Genomic DNA, 15,753 nt, shown 5'->3' on the forward strand with positions numbered 1-15,753 from the left:
ATTCGTTTTTTAGTTAAGGGTGGTTTAATTTTTGAAATTTTTAGTCTTAGTAGCCTTTGATTCAACTCAATTTAATTTAAATAACAGTATTTTTCAATTAATTGAATTGTCAAATGGTAAATTTTCCCTGAATTGTTGACACCACCGCCTTCTTAATAAAATGTATTAGATGACACATAATCAAAATCAAAGTTAATGGCTACTAGGACTGATGGAAATTTCTAAAATAAAACTACCCCTAACTCAAAAACGAATCGACAAAATACTTTTTTTCATTTACGATTAGATAAGCTTTTTTCCACCTTTTCCAAAAATGTTTCAAAAAGTTGGAGAGGCTCTTTAAAATTTTAAAATAAGGGTGGTTATTGACTAGGGGATGGAACCTAAAACATATTTAATGTTGGTTTTGAATTCTCCCATCGCAATCCAAATCGAAATATTTTTTATTTAAATGAAATTGGGTTTCATGAAAAGCTACTAGGACTGAAAATTTCAAAAATAAAACCATCCCTAACTGAAAAACGAATCAACAAAAAAATTTCTTTGACAGTTAGATACGCTCATTTATTCCCTTTCTGAAAATGTTTCAAAAAGTAGGGGGTGCCATTTAAAATTCTAAAGTAGGGGTGGCTATAGCGACTAGGGGATGGAACCTAAAACGTATTTAATGTTGGTTTTAAACTCTCCCATCGCAACCCAAATCGACATATTTTTTATTTAAATAAAATTGAGTTCAATCAAAGGCTACTAGGACTAAAAATTTCAAAAATTAAACCACCCCTAACTGAAAATTTTTTTTTTCTTTGACATTTAGGTACGCTATTTTTTTTTCTTTCCGAAAACGTTCTAAAAAGTAGGGGGTGCCATTTAAAATTTCAAAGTAGGGGTGGCTAGCGACTAGGGGATGAAACTTAAAATGTAACTAATGTTGGTTTTCAACTTCCCCCTCGAGATCCTAATCGACCTGTTTTTGCTTGAAAATACATTTATTCAATGTCAAAAGTTATTGAGACTGGATCCTTTTGTAATGAAAGCCCTGTATATTTACCTGGCATGCATCCATTCCTCCTGTCATATATCCGGCACAAAACATTTTATCAGTTATTATTCCTGTATAAGACATATTACACGCATCAGTATTGATAACAGGTAAATCAATTTCTTGTAGTTCAACAGGAAAAGGGCCATTTTCAACAATTTGGCCCCAACCCGTGGCTGCACCCATCTGACCATCTAAAATTCCATCCTCTCTATTTGGCAAATTTATAAGTTGGATGTTTGGTCCAATGCTAAAATTTTCAGAAAGTTCCAGTATAGCGATGTCGTTATTGTAAGTTTTATTATCATAATTATCGTGACTGTAAATGTTGCTCACAAATTTTACTTCTCCTCCTTGGTTTAAAAAACTTGAACCGGCTCTTACTAAGAGCCATTCTGGTTTAAATCTAAAAATTCTAAATTAATTTTTCATATCTTTGTTTAACTAAAAAGTACCCATCGACGCAATGAGCCACTGTTAAAACAACGTTAGGTTGTATTAAAGAACCACCACAGCAATGACTGTCAATATACATAATTGATATTTGATACGGATAATCTTCAATATCTACGGCGTGGCCACCAACAATACGAACATCAAAAGTTGTTGGCATTTTCAAATTTTTGCCACAAATAACTGAAAAACATTTTGTTTAAATTTGAGCTTTATTTATTTTAACATTCTTGTTTAATTTAGCAATGAAACAAGTTGTCACTTGCTAAGAATAGTTTATTGTTTTTTGTTTCAATTATCGTTATTTTTTACAATGTCATTTATATATTGTATAAAATAAGAAACTTTGGTGTAAACTCCTGGACTGTTTGCGGCACCACAACCTTCTCCCCATGACGTGATTCCTAATAACACTTGATTATACTCGTATGGTCCTCCCGAATCGCCCTACAACACACATTTTATCAAAATATCGTACAACTTAAAAAATTTCATACCTGGCATGTGTCCTTTTGTCCTTTGGGATAACCCGCACAAAACATTCTTTCGGTTAATCTATCTCCGTAAATCAATTCACAAAGATCATCTTGAATAGTGGGCAAATCAACTTCTTGCAGCTCTACAGGAAGGGGGCCATTTTCTGAAAGTCTCCCCCATCCAGTAGCTGTTCCCAACAGGTCTCCAGGAACAGTACTATCCTCAGAGAGCGAAATCACTGCAACTCCACTCCCTAAAACCAAATTCTCGCCTAATTTTAGTAGCGAAATATCATAGTCGTAAGTATCAATATCAAATTCTTTGTGTTGGAAAATCTGGGCAACTTCCCGGACTTGTCCGCCAGAGTTTACCATGGTGGATCCGGCGCGAACTAGCAACTCTTCAGCTGAAAGTCTATAGAAATAAAAAGTTTAAAACGAATTCATAACAGATCGCACTTACTGGTAGGTGCAATGAGCAGCAGTTAAAATAAAACGAGTGTGGATAATGGAACCACCACAGTAGTGACTATCAATGTAAATAATTGAAACTTGATGTGGGTGTTCTTCGATGGTAGTGGCCTGACCACCAACGATTCGAACATCGATCTTAGGCTTAAAAACTTGAACATGGCCGTCTAAAAGTTTTTAAAAGTTATCTTTTAATTCGTGAATTAAAAAACTATTTTTCTACAATCATGATAAGTCAAGTTCAAATTCACACACCGAAACAATGAGTCAAGTACTCGCTTCACACACTGACGGCATTTCACGCACTGCATTCACGACTTGACAGAAACATGAAACAAATATTTTGAAGTGTTTTTAATAATTAAATTAAATATTGTAGAAAAAACGTTTATAAACGCAACTATTGCAATAGTTTGAAACACCGGAAATCAATGACTCATGTTAAAGTAAGTTAAGTGTTTTGTTTTGACACTTGTATTCAGGAGAAATTTCAACATTGGTAGATGTGGTTAGGTATAACTATACTTAGGTATCTGGTTAAAATTTTAGAACGCTGATAGACATTCAATATATATTTTTCAGACATTTAGTAATTTATTACATCCTAGTATTTCAAGAGTTTAAAAATTACAGACGCTTTCTTATTAATACTAAATTCATTCAAGCACAATGTTTTAATGTAATCAATTTAACTACTTACTCGTAACAAGCAGACTTGTGAAAAACAGAAACAAAACACGCATCATTGCAATCTTGAAATTTTACAATCGACTTGCACCAAGTAATTGATAAATCAAATGCGAAGCTACTAACCTGCCACACTTATCATATCACCTACATATATATTAAATTGTTTTTTCGGCTTAATCTTATAAACAACGGAAACAGATAATTGAACATTAAACAAATATTTTAAAGCAATATTATAAGAATTGATTATGCTTTCTATTCATTTCAGTAATGAATTAATGCTCTTTCATCTACTAAAAAATAAAAAATTAAATTATGCCATTTGTACAGAATCTTGCTTTTGTATCTTCTAATTCTCCTTCTCAAGAAGAAAAAGGAATTTGAGGTCTTTTAGGTAAGGAGCCAACAAGACTAGATTTTTGTCTATATTACTTATTTTATTAACAAAGTTTTTTCTTAATATTCAGTTTTCAAAATGAAAAGTTATTGAAATAATCGAACGTTAATAACTATTGCGAAATTAAATTTAATAATAAATGATTTCTTGGTCATGCACTTTGTTGACAAATCAAAAATTTAAGTTGGAACAAACAAAAGTGTGGTATTGTATTGTTATCTAGTAAAAATATTGTTTATCAATAATATCTGTATATGTATATCTATACATGTTACACAACTGTCTCTAAACGGGACTTAAGAATTAATGATGCATTCAATCCATTCTATAAACATTGAAACTTTAGTAAAAACTGATGCGTATAAGAGTCTATAGTCGCTACAATATGATGCTAATGACGCTATTCCTATTACTTTATTGTCAACAACAAATGGTCCACCAGAATCTCCTGGACATGGACTACATAAATAATTTTCTGCACAAGTAATACAAAACATATTACTTGTAATATTGTCACCACCTTTACTTGTCCAGTATTGGCGACAAGTTTCCTGATTAAGAGTAACAAATTTAGTATATCGAAGAATAGGTGATGTATCTTGTTTCTAAAAAAAATAAATGAAAATAAGCAATTATTTTGATATTCATACTTCTGTTGTTCCCCATCCGGCTACTAATCCTACTGTTCCATCATTTATAATTTCCTCATTCCGTGGCAGAGCTATCGCAGAAATGTTTTCATTGAAAGTCAAGTCGTCACAAAGCTATAAACCAATTAAACAATTATCTAATTGTATACTTAAAATAAATTACAGACTTTTAAAATGGCAATGTCGTTATCATATTCTGCAGATTCAAAGTAAAAAGGATGTATTTCTCCATCACAGACTTGTCGAAGACTTCCTCCCTCGTGTAAAAATATGCTTCCAGCTCTAATTACTATTTGAGCTATATTTACTCGTATGCTACAAAGATACACAACTATATTATTTCAGTTCTGTGTATTCTCACTTTGTTAAACAATGGGCAGCTGTTAAAATGTAAGATTTGTGAATTATTGCACCGCTACAAAAATGTTGATCCATATATTGCAGAGAAACTTGATATGGATTAACTGTGCGAGCAGGAGTTCCCAAAAAAATACGTGGTCCAAAAGGCGGAGTCGCTGAAACTAAACAAGTGTTAGTTAAAAAAAAACATTATTACATTACAAAAAATCATCGTTAAATTTATTTTAATTTTTTTATTGTCGGTAACTTCTGTCTCATAAGATTGTCGATAAATTTTTACTTACTGTAAGTGGTAACTGTGAAGAAAAGAAGAGCTAAACCAGGTGAGAACAACATTTTGTACTTATAAAATGTTCACTTTTGGCTCCACAAATGTTCAAAATTTATACTCACTTAAAAAGAATAAACCGTATTTAAGCAAAACTATAGTAATAAATGAAATGCGTAACTCACGTTCTAATATAATACGTGACAAATAAATTGGAACAGCAAAAAATGTAAATATGTACTTTATTATTGAATTTCGTTTACTTACGTCCTTATTAATAAGAAACACCAAGTATAAATCAAATTGGTCTAAATAAATAAGTATTTTAAATTACTTTCAGGATACTCGACGACCTAATTGTAAATATTTTTTGAAACATAAATGAAGCACTTGATTTATTGGTGGTTTTGCATGTTTTCGGAAAATGATATAAAAACATAATAATTTTTTAAATTTCTTAATGAAGTTTATCTTAATTCTGCTTATTCTATGCTAATGATTTTAAAGCATAATATTTTAGTAAGTTTAGAAATCCAATTTTAGTAAAAAAAAAGATTTTATGCTGTTTATATTATACCTACGTTTAATGTTTTAAATTAAATTAAATACACCATAAAAATTAAACAATTACTTTATTGATTAGTTTTGCTATTAATCCATTTTGTAAACTTTGAAGTTTGAGTATAAACTCCTGGATATCCTTTCCAAGCACATCCTTCACCCCACGATACAATCCCTACTATTTTATTATCAACAACTAACGGTCCTCCAGAATCTCTTAGACATGCATCGCATAAACCTACTTTACAACCAGCACAAAGCATGCGATTGGTAATAAATCCGCTTTTTATAATTTTACGACAAATCCTTTGTTTAACAATTATGAGAGAAGCTTTCTGTAGCAAGGGTGAAAGATATACATCGGTTTCCTAAAAAATACAAAATAAAAACCATTAAAGTGACTTCAAAGATTACTTTTGTAATTCCCCATCCGGTGACTGAAACTGAAGTTCCGTCTTTAACAACTTCCCTAAATTGTGGCAACGCAATTGTGGAAACATTTTGATTGAAAATCAAATCGTCACAAAGCTGCAAAAATATTTAACAATTTTTTAACCAATTGTTCAATATTTACTTTTAAAATGGCAATATCGTAATCACAATTTTCTTCACAATTTTTATAAAGCGGATGTTTTTGAGCACCACAAACACGTCGAATAATTCCTCCTTTGTTCAAAAAATTACTTCCAGCTCTAACTTTAATTCCCCTAACAGGTTGGCTATAAAAATGTCTAAATTGTGTTTAGTTCAAATAATATTCTTGCGTACTCATCCAAACAATGAGCGGCTGTTAAAATGTAAGATTTGTGAATTATAGAGCCGCCACAAAAATGCCCATCGATGTTTTGCAGAGAAACTTGGTAAGGAACATTATTTATATCAGCAGGGGTTCCCCCAATTATACGTGTGTTTATAGAAGGGGCCCCTGAAACTAAACAGATGTGAGTAAATGACCACGAAGAAATTAAATTGAGATGAAATATTATTATCGTTTATTGTTTGGTTACTCACATTTATTTTTTCTAGTGACGACACTACACACACAAAACCTAAGAAACTGACCTTATAAATTGTAATAAAAAAATTATTTGGTAAATGCGATAATATTGTTGTTAAATAAAATGTTATCATTTGTTCAAGTGTCAAATTCTCAGTCTTTCAAAATCATAAGTGTAAAAAATTGTCCTGGTTTTAAATTTTGTTTTTGAGATTTTATCTATAACTACTTAAGTATTGTCTCAAACTTATGGACTTTATCAATAAATAAATAAGATAATTTTTTTTACTCATGACACAGCTGCTGCTGTAAAACATAATTAATTATTAATAAGGAAATATTTACTTACTAAAAGCAATAACAGTAATTAAAAACAGTGCCAAACCAGGTACAAGAAACATTGTGTCTTCATAAAATCTTGACTTTTATCTAAATATGAATTCGCAAAAACAATTTAAGTATATTTACTTTGATAAAATGACGTAAAAATCAAACAACTACGTATAATAGTTTTTATTTATTTATTGCGTACAATTATATTCCAGTTTTGTTCCTTATCCATTCCCTTACCGAAGCCACATTTGTATAAACTCCAGGATATTCAGGAAGTGCGCACCCCAGTCCCCATGAAACTATCCCAACTAAAACCCCGTTTTTTATCAAAGGACCTCCTGAATCCCCAGAACAGGCATCTTTGCCTCCTTCGGAAACCCCAGCACAGACCATAGTATCATCAATGTAAGCACCATCAATGTTTGAATAATCCAAAGTACATTCGTCACGGCCCACTATTGTTACATTGACAGAATGGAGAATATTTGGAGTTATAATATCACCTTCCTGAATAAAAATGTTTAATTTTATAGAATAAACAAGTTTTAACTCTTCGTACATTTAAAATACCCCAACCAGAAACAGTGACGTTATCACCATCTGATGGTTCTTCGTTTGCGAGAGGAACTGCTTGAGTGGTGTCACTAAATGTCAAGTTTTCTGTTAACTACAAGTAATCACAATTTTAAACCAAAAAATGCATCCTTGTGAAACTTACAATAATGAGAGCAACATCGTGGCTTAAATTATCGTAGTTTTCATGTACAATTGCTTCTTTAACTTTGCTTCGAGTCGTGTTTTGGAGCAAATCGGCAGTTCCTGAAACGACTTCGTAGAAGAGCGAAATTACGCTGAAAATAAAAAAGGTAAGAAAAATTCTGATATTAGAGTTTAAGTACCCATCAATGCAATGAGCTGCTGTTATAATCGTATTTGGGGAAATAATAGAACCACCGCAATTGTGAATACCAAAAGCTTCCAACGAGACTTGCCAAGGATTGTCTTCAATTGTGGCTACATCGCCTCCAATAATTCGGCCATCAGGGCGAAATCGCGGTGGAGTACCACCTAAACAAATTTAAAACACAGTTTAAAAACAATTAATTTTAAATACCTGAAACTAAAGCAACAAAAAGTAATAGCAATATTTTTTCAAACATTTTTGTGTTAATAAGAGAGACAAGTCTCCCTTGCATTTATATCAAATGTCTGATTAAAAGTAGAGTTAGCGTTGTAATAAAGATATTATCACATTTTGATTTTTCAAGTAAGTACAAATATCGTAGTGCGTCATTATTTTTACGAAACATGCTTTTTAATTTGTGATGATTTAAAAAACTAGTCTTGAGAACATGATCATTAAAATTTCAAATAAGCCTTGCTGTCTAAAGGATAATAAATCAGCGTGAGTAAAAGTATCGGCTCCTTTGTTAAATTCCAACTTGAAATTCTCCTCGTGTATGGAATTAGTGTTTGGTTGGTGATTTCGTTGCGTAATTTTTGAGTCTGCGAGTTTAACAATATGTTAAATGATGTGAAGGTGACGAAACGGCAAATTTCTCTTCTCGCGGGTTAGACAAATATAATATAAATGGGATTAGCATTGCTTTGTAAGTCAAATCTCTGTGTCTACACGAGCAGCGTGAGAACCGCCATCTGCCAGTGAATTTTCGAAGAACGATAACTCAACGTCTAGAGAACATCCGGGTAACAGGACGAGTTCACTTCATAAGTCACTAGTCCTGCATATTATATCACGTTTTTCGCATTTAGGTAAATCCTGCAATATTTTGTTCTTTTAAGGTAATAAGGAAATTTCGACGCGTGAAACATTACCGGAGAGCGTGCTTTGCCCTGACTCTATTATCACCTCGTTACTGGAGCCTTGAGAAAAGTAAAATTTTTATAAGGATGAGGAAATAATTATGAATGATTATGCAGGAATGAAGTGCGAAAAGGTTAAAAGAAATTCGCACAAATTTTAATTTGCTTTATATTATTGTCTTAATGAAGATTTATGAAGCACATTAGCGCGTGAGTTTTGTAAACTTTAACCAAAAAGTTTTGCTCGACTCGTGGAATTTAATTGGAATTCGTAGTATTATTATAGTTTCGAACTGTTTACATATTTTCAGCTAGCGAGATAATAATTTAGTGGTGTGTAATTAATTCTTTTATTAGATTTTTGTGTACCAAGCTTCAGACTCTGATGATAAAAATTTGTTTGGGAATTTATGGGCCAAAAAATTGCTTTGATAATTTTCCTAAGCGAACACAGTCATAAAAGTTAATCGTTCAGTTGCAAATTGTTAAACGGAAATTAATGTACTTTAAAAGGCTGATTACAATTTAGGACTCATTTCGGTCATAAAAATGCATACGGAACGGACATAAAATCTCTTTACTTGCTGACAAACCACAAAATGTATTCACAAGAAATTAATCACGCATGAAAGCGCGCTTAAATTTATAGGAGTTTTCTTCCTTCAATTAAAGAGTTAAATACGATTCAATTATTTCTCCTTTACAAAATTAGACAGACAGATATATAGTTAGCAAAACAAATAAAAAGAAAACTTTGAGTCTTTTTCTTTCTGTTTGTTCATACTTGCGCATTTCCCATCTTGAGCAAATAAACTTTTATTAAGTCTGAAGTTTTGCGTGACACAATATTCTGAAATATTGACTGTAAATATGAAGAGACACTGTTATAATTGGATGTCATCTGTCGTTCCTCCAACATAAATTTCCTGTAATGACAAACAAATATTCAGACAAGACTGAAGAATGAGATTTAGAGATTTGCAAGTGAATTAATCTCCTTTCTACACTTGGCAAAAACATAAAATTGCTTAATCTAAAAAGATAAGGGAGTAATATGTTAAATTTATGGGACCATTCGGAAAAAATAATATTGACCCTTCGTCTGATCGCAATTGCTGAGAACAATAAATTCCCAAGATTGCTATTGAAAAGGAAAAAATACCAAAGGAACATGACGTATTAGTCGATTTGCGACATGCAACATAATAATGCAAACTTTCTTATCTTTTTGTACTGTTTATTAATCACGCCTCTTGTACTATCTTAATCCTCACATTACACTCTTTTCCAGAAGGAACAATTCAAAGCATAAAATTAATTTCAGGCAAATTGGCACATGCAAAGATATAATTTGTGAAGTTCGTTGAACTCGAATGCATTATTAAAGCACTAAAGTCTTTATGAAAACATAATTATGTTGTACGTAGTTGTGTTTTATTTTATCTCTGACATGAAATCAAGGTAATCAGTGTTAATAAGTCACTTCAAAAAAATGTATGGCATTCAATGGTCATTCACTATTATCAGAAAATTTTTATTAAATTGTTATATGTATACTTTATTTATTTTGTTGTAGAACATTTTATTGTCCTTTAAAAATATATTACATACTTACAATAGTAACTCTTTACACTAAAAGTAATTACCCAAATAACTTTTTACATAATAAAATTAAAAATTTTCACAAAATTCATCGCATACAAGTGATCACTGAAATTGATCACCATTAAGCAGCGGCTTAATGATTTAAACAGCTTAAATTTTATAGAAATTTCTTGCTTTAGTAACGATAAACTAGTATGTAAACAAATAATATTATGGTTGGTATTGAAGAAAATAACGAATTACGAGAGTATTTGTTATATTTTCTTAAATATTTGAAATAATTACACTTAAAACAGTTTTCACATATTGTATTTCAAATATTTATTTGATGTTTGCCTTGTGGAAAAGCTCTGGTTATAAAGTTTTGCTCACAAGTAGCGAAATCTCAGTGTGCTGATCTGGTGTTTGCTCCCCCTGATTCAAATTTAACTGATATTTATGATACGGCATCTTAGCAAGTATAGCGATAATAATCGTGGGTTTTCTTCCCAGCGTGCGCAATTAATTTTAATAGCCTTGTTGTGCAGTTCAGTGACACAAGCGTGTACACAACGGAAATTAGTTTCAGTTTCACTGATAATGTCCCAACTATTCATTAAGTTCAACAGTTTGGTGGTCGTTGCTGCTTCCGGTCCGCAGGATAGGTATTTAGTAGAGTGCATACATAGGGAGCAGATGTAAATATTCATCCAATGTATGGAACCACAACCTACACAAATTACACTATACAGGTAATTAAATATGTTTTACTTGGGCGCTGTACTGTAATAAATTGCCATACATATTCCATTATAAGCTTGAAAATCCACTCGTAAATAACGAGAGATTTTGCAGCTAAGCCTACTGTACTGTTAATAAATTTACCAACTTGGTTAACAATCACTAAAGAAACCGAATTCTGATCGAAGAGCTAAAGGGAAGAAATCTGCAAAATTCATCACTTACCAGACAAAAACACTGAGAGGGTGAGACTTAACTCGGCTGCGAGAGCTTTATAATTACCTTGCTCTCATTAATAATTCAAAAGTATTGTCTGAAAACTAACAAGCTTCCTGCAATGACAGAGGACTTTGAAACACTGTAACTCTTCGAGACAAAGCTGTCTCTTGTCTTCTATATGAACCGAAGGACTTTCATTACATATTTACCATACCTTTTCCCTAGCATCAATTTTGAATTGCGAGGCTTGTAATTAATTATTTCAGTGAGCGAATTTCGACGAGTTTGGAACTAAATCACTTAGTAATGAACAAACAAATAAAACTTTTTGTAATCATCGACATTATTTATAATGTTTCTTAAGCACGAAAATTCTAAAATCAAAAAAAATATATTTGTGTTTTTGTTTCGTTGTAGTATTAATTTGTGCGTTGCAAACAGCAAAACTCCATTATCTCTGGCTTCTTAGATCCGGTTATCAAATCGTTTAAAGATCACACCAGGAAGCCGAAATCCCCGTCATCAGTGTGAGCCCTCCCATTCAAAATTTATGATACCTTTCCCCATTTTGTTTAGGTAGAATCCATGTACAAAAAGTAAATCTGCAGTAAGACACATTGAATTATCGTTGTTTAACCGGTAAAATGGGGTGAATATTTAAAAAATTTTCGCAACAAAAATTTGATTTAGGAACTTTTCATGCATATAATGTATACTTTCCGTATGTTTTGTATTCCCATTAAAATGTCATTTCCCTAAAACATACAATCCCGAGAGGCTGTTCTGAATGCGTGATCAATTACAGCGGATTCCCTTGCCTACAATAATGTAGCGCTGAGTTATAGACAGATTCGGGAAGAAAATTGATGTTACCCTCTGTAACCCGCATCTCGTAAAATGGCTTCCTACATCATACATGTTTTCTTTTCCCATGATCACGAAAGGTCGGCTCGATAATTTCCAAAACCTTTCTAATGGATGTAATTACATTCAAGGCGAGAAAGTTTCCATGGTGAAAAATACGACGCACGGACATAAAATATTGGTATCGATTGAAAAAGTTTAAGTCATTATAAACTTTACGAATATTAGATATCTTACAAAGTGTATAAATTTCAAAACACTCTTCTCAAATATATCAGTACACTTACACCTTATTTCGTCACCTGAAAAACTTTTATCAACCCGGAACTTTTCATGGCGCCGGGAAAAATTGATTTAGTTCGACATCAAACTTTAATTTTAGTGATAATTTTAATGTACTCATATATTACCGATATACTGTCACAATGAAAAACGGACCTAATTAACCCCAATGACAGACAAATGTTTACACTAAAAGCTTCTACAATATTTGACAGAAATATAAATTTTAGCTTTGCTCTGTAATAGAATCGTTATTAACTATTTAGCTAGAGGCGTAAAGCTTATGTTTATTTTTCATTATAAGTAAATGAGTGTTAAAAAATATATTTCGTATACTACTTTTAGTACCATTTGATTAAAATTTAATTTGGTTTTTAAAGATTCGATAAAATTTAAAATTCTATTCGCATTACAAACAACTTGTGTACAAAGGCTTTAATTTAATAAAGCTTTGCGTCCTAAAGCAGATGTTGACAATGTCCTACTCTGAAAAAGCCTGGGGCTAGTCCTGATGGTGATTAGAGTTTTCCAGCAACACAATAATAGTAATAATATTAAATTTAAGTGCTTTGAAGTTATTGTATCAAACATCACATGTCGTACAAAAGAGAGAAATAAGCTTTTCATCAACTCTTTGTGTTTTAATTAAACTTTCTCACCGTCGTCGTCGTTTAGAAATTATTACAAAAGTCAAAAGAGCTTTAGATATGAAACAATTGGTCTGACCCTCGTAAAATTTTCATTTATCTGTACGATCTTTATAAGGTTTTAAACGGTTTGTGAGTAGTCGATTGAATTAATCTCCGAATCGTATACACAGCTATGACTGCCCGGTTTTAAGGCGAGGTAGTGTTATCGCGATTTTAGAATTAAAATACCTTTTTTCTCCGGATTTTTCATTAGGACTGAGCACATAAAGGGATTATTTTATGGTGGAAAAAAGATAAAGGTTATAGGCTGCGTTGGCTTAATTTCGAATTTTTATGCACTGGGAACGAATATAAAACGGCATTTTCTACAAAAATAAATGAAATATTTTATTTTGGCGTCGATAAATGTGCATGTGACGTAATTTTCATCAGAATCTTAGTTAGGTAAAGTTTTGTTTGAGTTAATAATAAATTTGAGCCCTTTCCAGGGCGTCCGTTCTTATCTCATCAACATAAAAGAAGCAAGTTCATTAATTTCGTTTAACTTTAAAAAGCTTAAGGTTTTACTGTTGTTATTTTTTATGAAACAAGTTTTCCTCCTGAAATGAAATGTGAATGCTTTATAATTAATTTAAAAACTCTTTTTTGTTGAATGAATTTTGCAGCACTTTTGCCAAGTTAATATTATTCATCTTGTGGATGTTAACGTTAACGCAAAACCGGTAAATAGCTACGAAACTAGCTACTTCATTACCTGTAAAGGATGGCTCACTCAAGGGATTCATACCACAGCATATGTTTCCATAATTTACATCAAGATTTCCCCAAGGAGGCAAATTATTATAATTTTCACTGTTAAAACATCGTGTCTCAATTTGTGTGCCCAATTCATTATTTAGAATCAGAGCGATAGACGATGCTAAGGAGAGATAAAATGAGCAAAGCACTCGCTAACAACGCCTTGTTATTAATTAACTTTATGCGCTTTCGAAATGGTTTGAAAGCCGCAACTGTAACTACTCAACGATGTTAAACCACTTCGGGTATGGGGAAAACAAAAAACGAGCTGCAAGAGGCATTAAATTATGTGCAGATCGCATTTGGATTTCATTCTACTCCTTGTTTGAGGTTTAACTAACTTCACCCAAACAAAAATTGAATTAAATAACTTATTTTATTTTTAATAGTAGAAATGGATGGTTGTGTGCCTGTGCAGACTGTTTTTGCCGTAGATGGAGCGTCGCTTCTGTCATTTGCAGTTCATTCTCTTATTCATTTTGTCATAAATTTTCGTTGTAAGTCGTTCCTCATGAGAGACTAATTTAGCACAGTGAACATGTGAGGAAGGAAATATCGTCATAATTTTGTTATTTTGTCGTGTCGGTACCGTTAAGCGAAAGCACATTGCACTTTTCATAGAATTCTTAAGAAATACCCACCGTTCGGCTGCTCTTCAATTTCCATTTAATCATCGTTGCTCGAAACAATAAAAGATTAAGTGTGTGAAAATCGGGGCGTTTCCATTATACAAGTACCGAATTTTAAATTAAAGAAGCGATCGATGAACTACACCTGCTGCAAAGACCATCCGAACTAAATTTACATGTTTCCAATAATAGTAAATCACGTCGCATCGCACTCCTTACGTTATCTTTACGCCAGGACCCCACTTGTGGGTTTATATAGTGTCTCTCTCTTTGTAAATGAAAGCTCTTTAAAGCTCGCTCCGAGATAACACTTCTTGATAAAATTTAGCAAACTCTCGCCAAAAATATACATTTAAACAAAGTTGCGTTTTAACTAGAACTTAGTTCTAATTTAAATTAACAAACATGGAACTTGTTGACTTTATCTTGCGAATAAAATTTAACATTTAGATTTAGATCGCGGCCGGCACGGCGCGGCGCTGCTTCAACTGTTTACAATTACTGAATTTACATAAAGCACATGGGACACTCGATCCTTATCCACTGTCCATACATCGTCCTCCTTATCCTTATCACATGCACTGCAACCTAAACTGCTCAAACTGATTTATACGTTACTCCAAATTATTGCGTTTTAGCCTAAATTAACAGTTTTTGTCAGAACTTAAAGGTTTAAATGTTACAGACCTTATACGTATTGATAATTTATTTCCTTTGTTAAAAAAAAATAATTGTTAGTGTGTTTTAAAAACTTTCTGTAGCTATTCTCAATGTTACAAACAAATATAATTTTTTAGACTTACAAAAAATATTTGTCTGCAAACAAAAGTGACCACATTTATGACTCAATGTCACAAGAGAAAGTTTTATCTTTCAGTCCTACAGTAAAAATTTTATTTTTGCGTTATAAATTTGTATTGGTAGTTTGAAAAATTTCCCTACTCTAAATTAGTGGTACTCATTTTGTTATAAGTATTTTTGCTTTCATTGTGTTAATTCGCTTCACACGTTGTTTGCTTATTCAAGAATCTGCTTGCGATTAACTCGTCAAGATGTGCATGAGGCGCCTCGTTGCGCTTGCAATAAAGTCGTGATCGTCTCTAGAATTCTGCAGTTCCTGTTTCTCTCCGGTGCAACTAAATATAGTTGAATTCAAAAAAGAAACGATGTCCCAGCTTCATATGTGAGCTACAATTTCTTTTTGAAGAGTTGTTTGTTTACGTTTCTTTATAAAAACGTGACACAAATACGAGTGAATCTTTCAGGGAGACAAAACATAGAAAGAACATTTCTTTAATCACGAAATATTTCCATTCCGTCGTGTGTCAAATTAGCGCTTGTGGAAAATTTCGTAAATGCTTCAAAGGAATTCCACAACCATGAAGAGAACGTCTAATTGCTAATAGAATTTTCAAAGGCGTTTACATTACCGAACTGATGTTTAATTCCCTTTATTCTTTCGAGGGA

General features: G+C 32.2%; 4 protein-coding genes across 5 annotated transcripts in view; 1 reads left to right on the top strand and 3 right to left on the bottom strand.

Annotated features, from left to right (window-relative positions):
- The window catches only part of LOC123007626 (transmembrane protease serine 9-like), a 10,890-nt gene extending 4,112 nt beyond the window's left edge, over nucleotides 1–6,778 (bottom strand). Inside the window, exons 1-4 of the mRNA XM_044403020.1 lie at nucleotides 6,712–6,778; nucleotides 2,432–2,606; nucleotides 1,990–2,383; nucleotides 1,788–1,939 (exon numbers count right to left, since the gene is read on the bottom strand). Coding sequence (XP_044258955.1) covers nucleotides 1,788–1,939; nucleotides 1,990–2,383; nucleotides 2,432–2,606; nucleotides 6,712–6,763 — 773 coding nt within the window. The 5' untranslated portion in view covers nucleotides 6,764–6,778. The remainder of the gene's footprint in view (nucleotides 1–1,787; nucleotides 1,940–1,989; nucleotides 2,384–2,431; nucleotides 2,607–6,711) is intronic.
- Nucleotides 3,295–4,977, bottom strand: LOC123007954 (trypsin-5-like). The gene is made up of 5 exons (XM_044403494.1): nucleotides 4,821–4,977; nucleotides 4,538–4,697; nucleotides 4,344–4,491; nucleotides 4,177–4,290; nucleotides 3,295–4,131 (listed from the first exon to the last, which is right to left on the bottom strand). The coding sequence occupies exons 1-5, from the start codon at nucleotides 4,870–4,872 to the stop codon at nucleotides 3,823–3,825; spliced, it is 783 nt and encodes a 260-aa protein (XP_044259429.1). The 5' UTR covers nucleotides 4,873–4,977; the 3' UTR covers nucleotides 3,295–3,822.
- Nucleotides 6,779–6,864: 86 nt separating the features above from the next.
- LOC123007952 (trypsin delta-like) lies at nucleotides 6,865–7,925 on the bottom strand. Of its 2 annotated transcripts, XM_044403492.1 has the most exons (5): nucleotides 7,810–7,924; nucleotides 7,595–7,763; nucleotides 7,414–7,546; nucleotides 7,255–7,362; nucleotides 6,865–7,202 (listed from the first exon to the last, which is right to left on the bottom strand). In XM_044403492.1, the coding sequence occupies exons 1-5, from the start codon at nucleotides 7,889–7,891 to the stop codon at nucleotides 6,897–6,899; spliced, it is 798 nt and encodes a 265-aa protein (XP_044259427.1). In that variant the 5' UTR covers nucleotides 7,892–7,924; the 3' UTR covers nucleotides 6,865–6,896. The 2 variants fall into 2 exon arrangements, with proteins under 2 accessions (XP_044259427.1, XP_044259426.1); XM_044403491.1 differs by having other exon boundaries at nucleotides 7,414–7,763; nucleotides 7,810–7,925.
- Nucleotides 7,926–10,714: 2,789 nt separating this feature from the next.
- LOC123007949 (protein O-mannosyl-transferase TMTC1-like) overlaps nucleotides 10,715–15,753 on the top strand; it is a 94,717-nt gene continuing 89,678 nt past the window's right edge. The window contains exon 1 of the mRNA XM_044403488.1: nucleotides 10,715–10,855. The gene's annotated coding sequence lies outside the window, so the exon portion shown is untranslated. The remainder of the gene's footprint in view (nucleotides 10,856–15,753) is intronic.

The sequence above is a fragment of the Tribolium madens genome, unplaced genomic scaffold, assembly GCF_015345945.1.
Source record: "Tribolium madens isolate multiple individuals breed KSU strain unplaced genomic scaffold, Tmad_KSU_1.1 Scaffold_3;HRSCAF=73;Tcas5.2_LG2, whole genome shotgun sequence".
NCBI lineage: Eukaryota > Metazoa > Arthropoda > Insecta > Coleoptera > Tenebrionidae > Tribolium > Tribolium madens.

What these genes read in the sequence shown, in the direction of transcription:
- LOC123007954 (XM_044403494.1), bottom strand. Translation starts at nt 4,872, where the DNA reads ATGTTGTTCTCACCTGGTTTAGCTCTTCTTTTCTTCACAGTTACCACT. An exon ending in CTTCACAGTTACCACTTACA is followed by an intron (nt 4,698 to 4,820) that starts GTAAGTAAAAAT and finishes ACACTTGTTTAG; the next exon opens with TTTCAGCGACTCCGCCTTTT. An exon ending in GCTGCCCATTGTTTAACAAA is followed by an intron (nt 4,492 to 4,537) that starts GTGAGAATACAC and finishes GTATCTTTGTAG; the next exon opens with CATACGAGTAAATATAGCTC.
- LOC123007952 (XM_044403491.1), bottom strand. Translation starts at nt 7,891, where the DNA reads ATGCAAGGGAGACTTGTCTCTCTTATTAACACAAAAATGTTTGAAAAA. An exon ending in TTTTGTTGCTTTAGTTTCAG is followed by an intron (nt 7,764 to 7,809) that starts GTATTTAAAATT and finishes AAATTTGTTTAG; the next exon opens with GTGGTACTCCACCGCGATTT. An exon ending in CTGGTTGGGGTATTTTAAAT is followed by an intron (nt 7,203 to 7,254) that starts GTACGAAGAGTT and finishes ATTTTTATTCAG; the next exon opens with GAAGGTGATATTATAACTCC.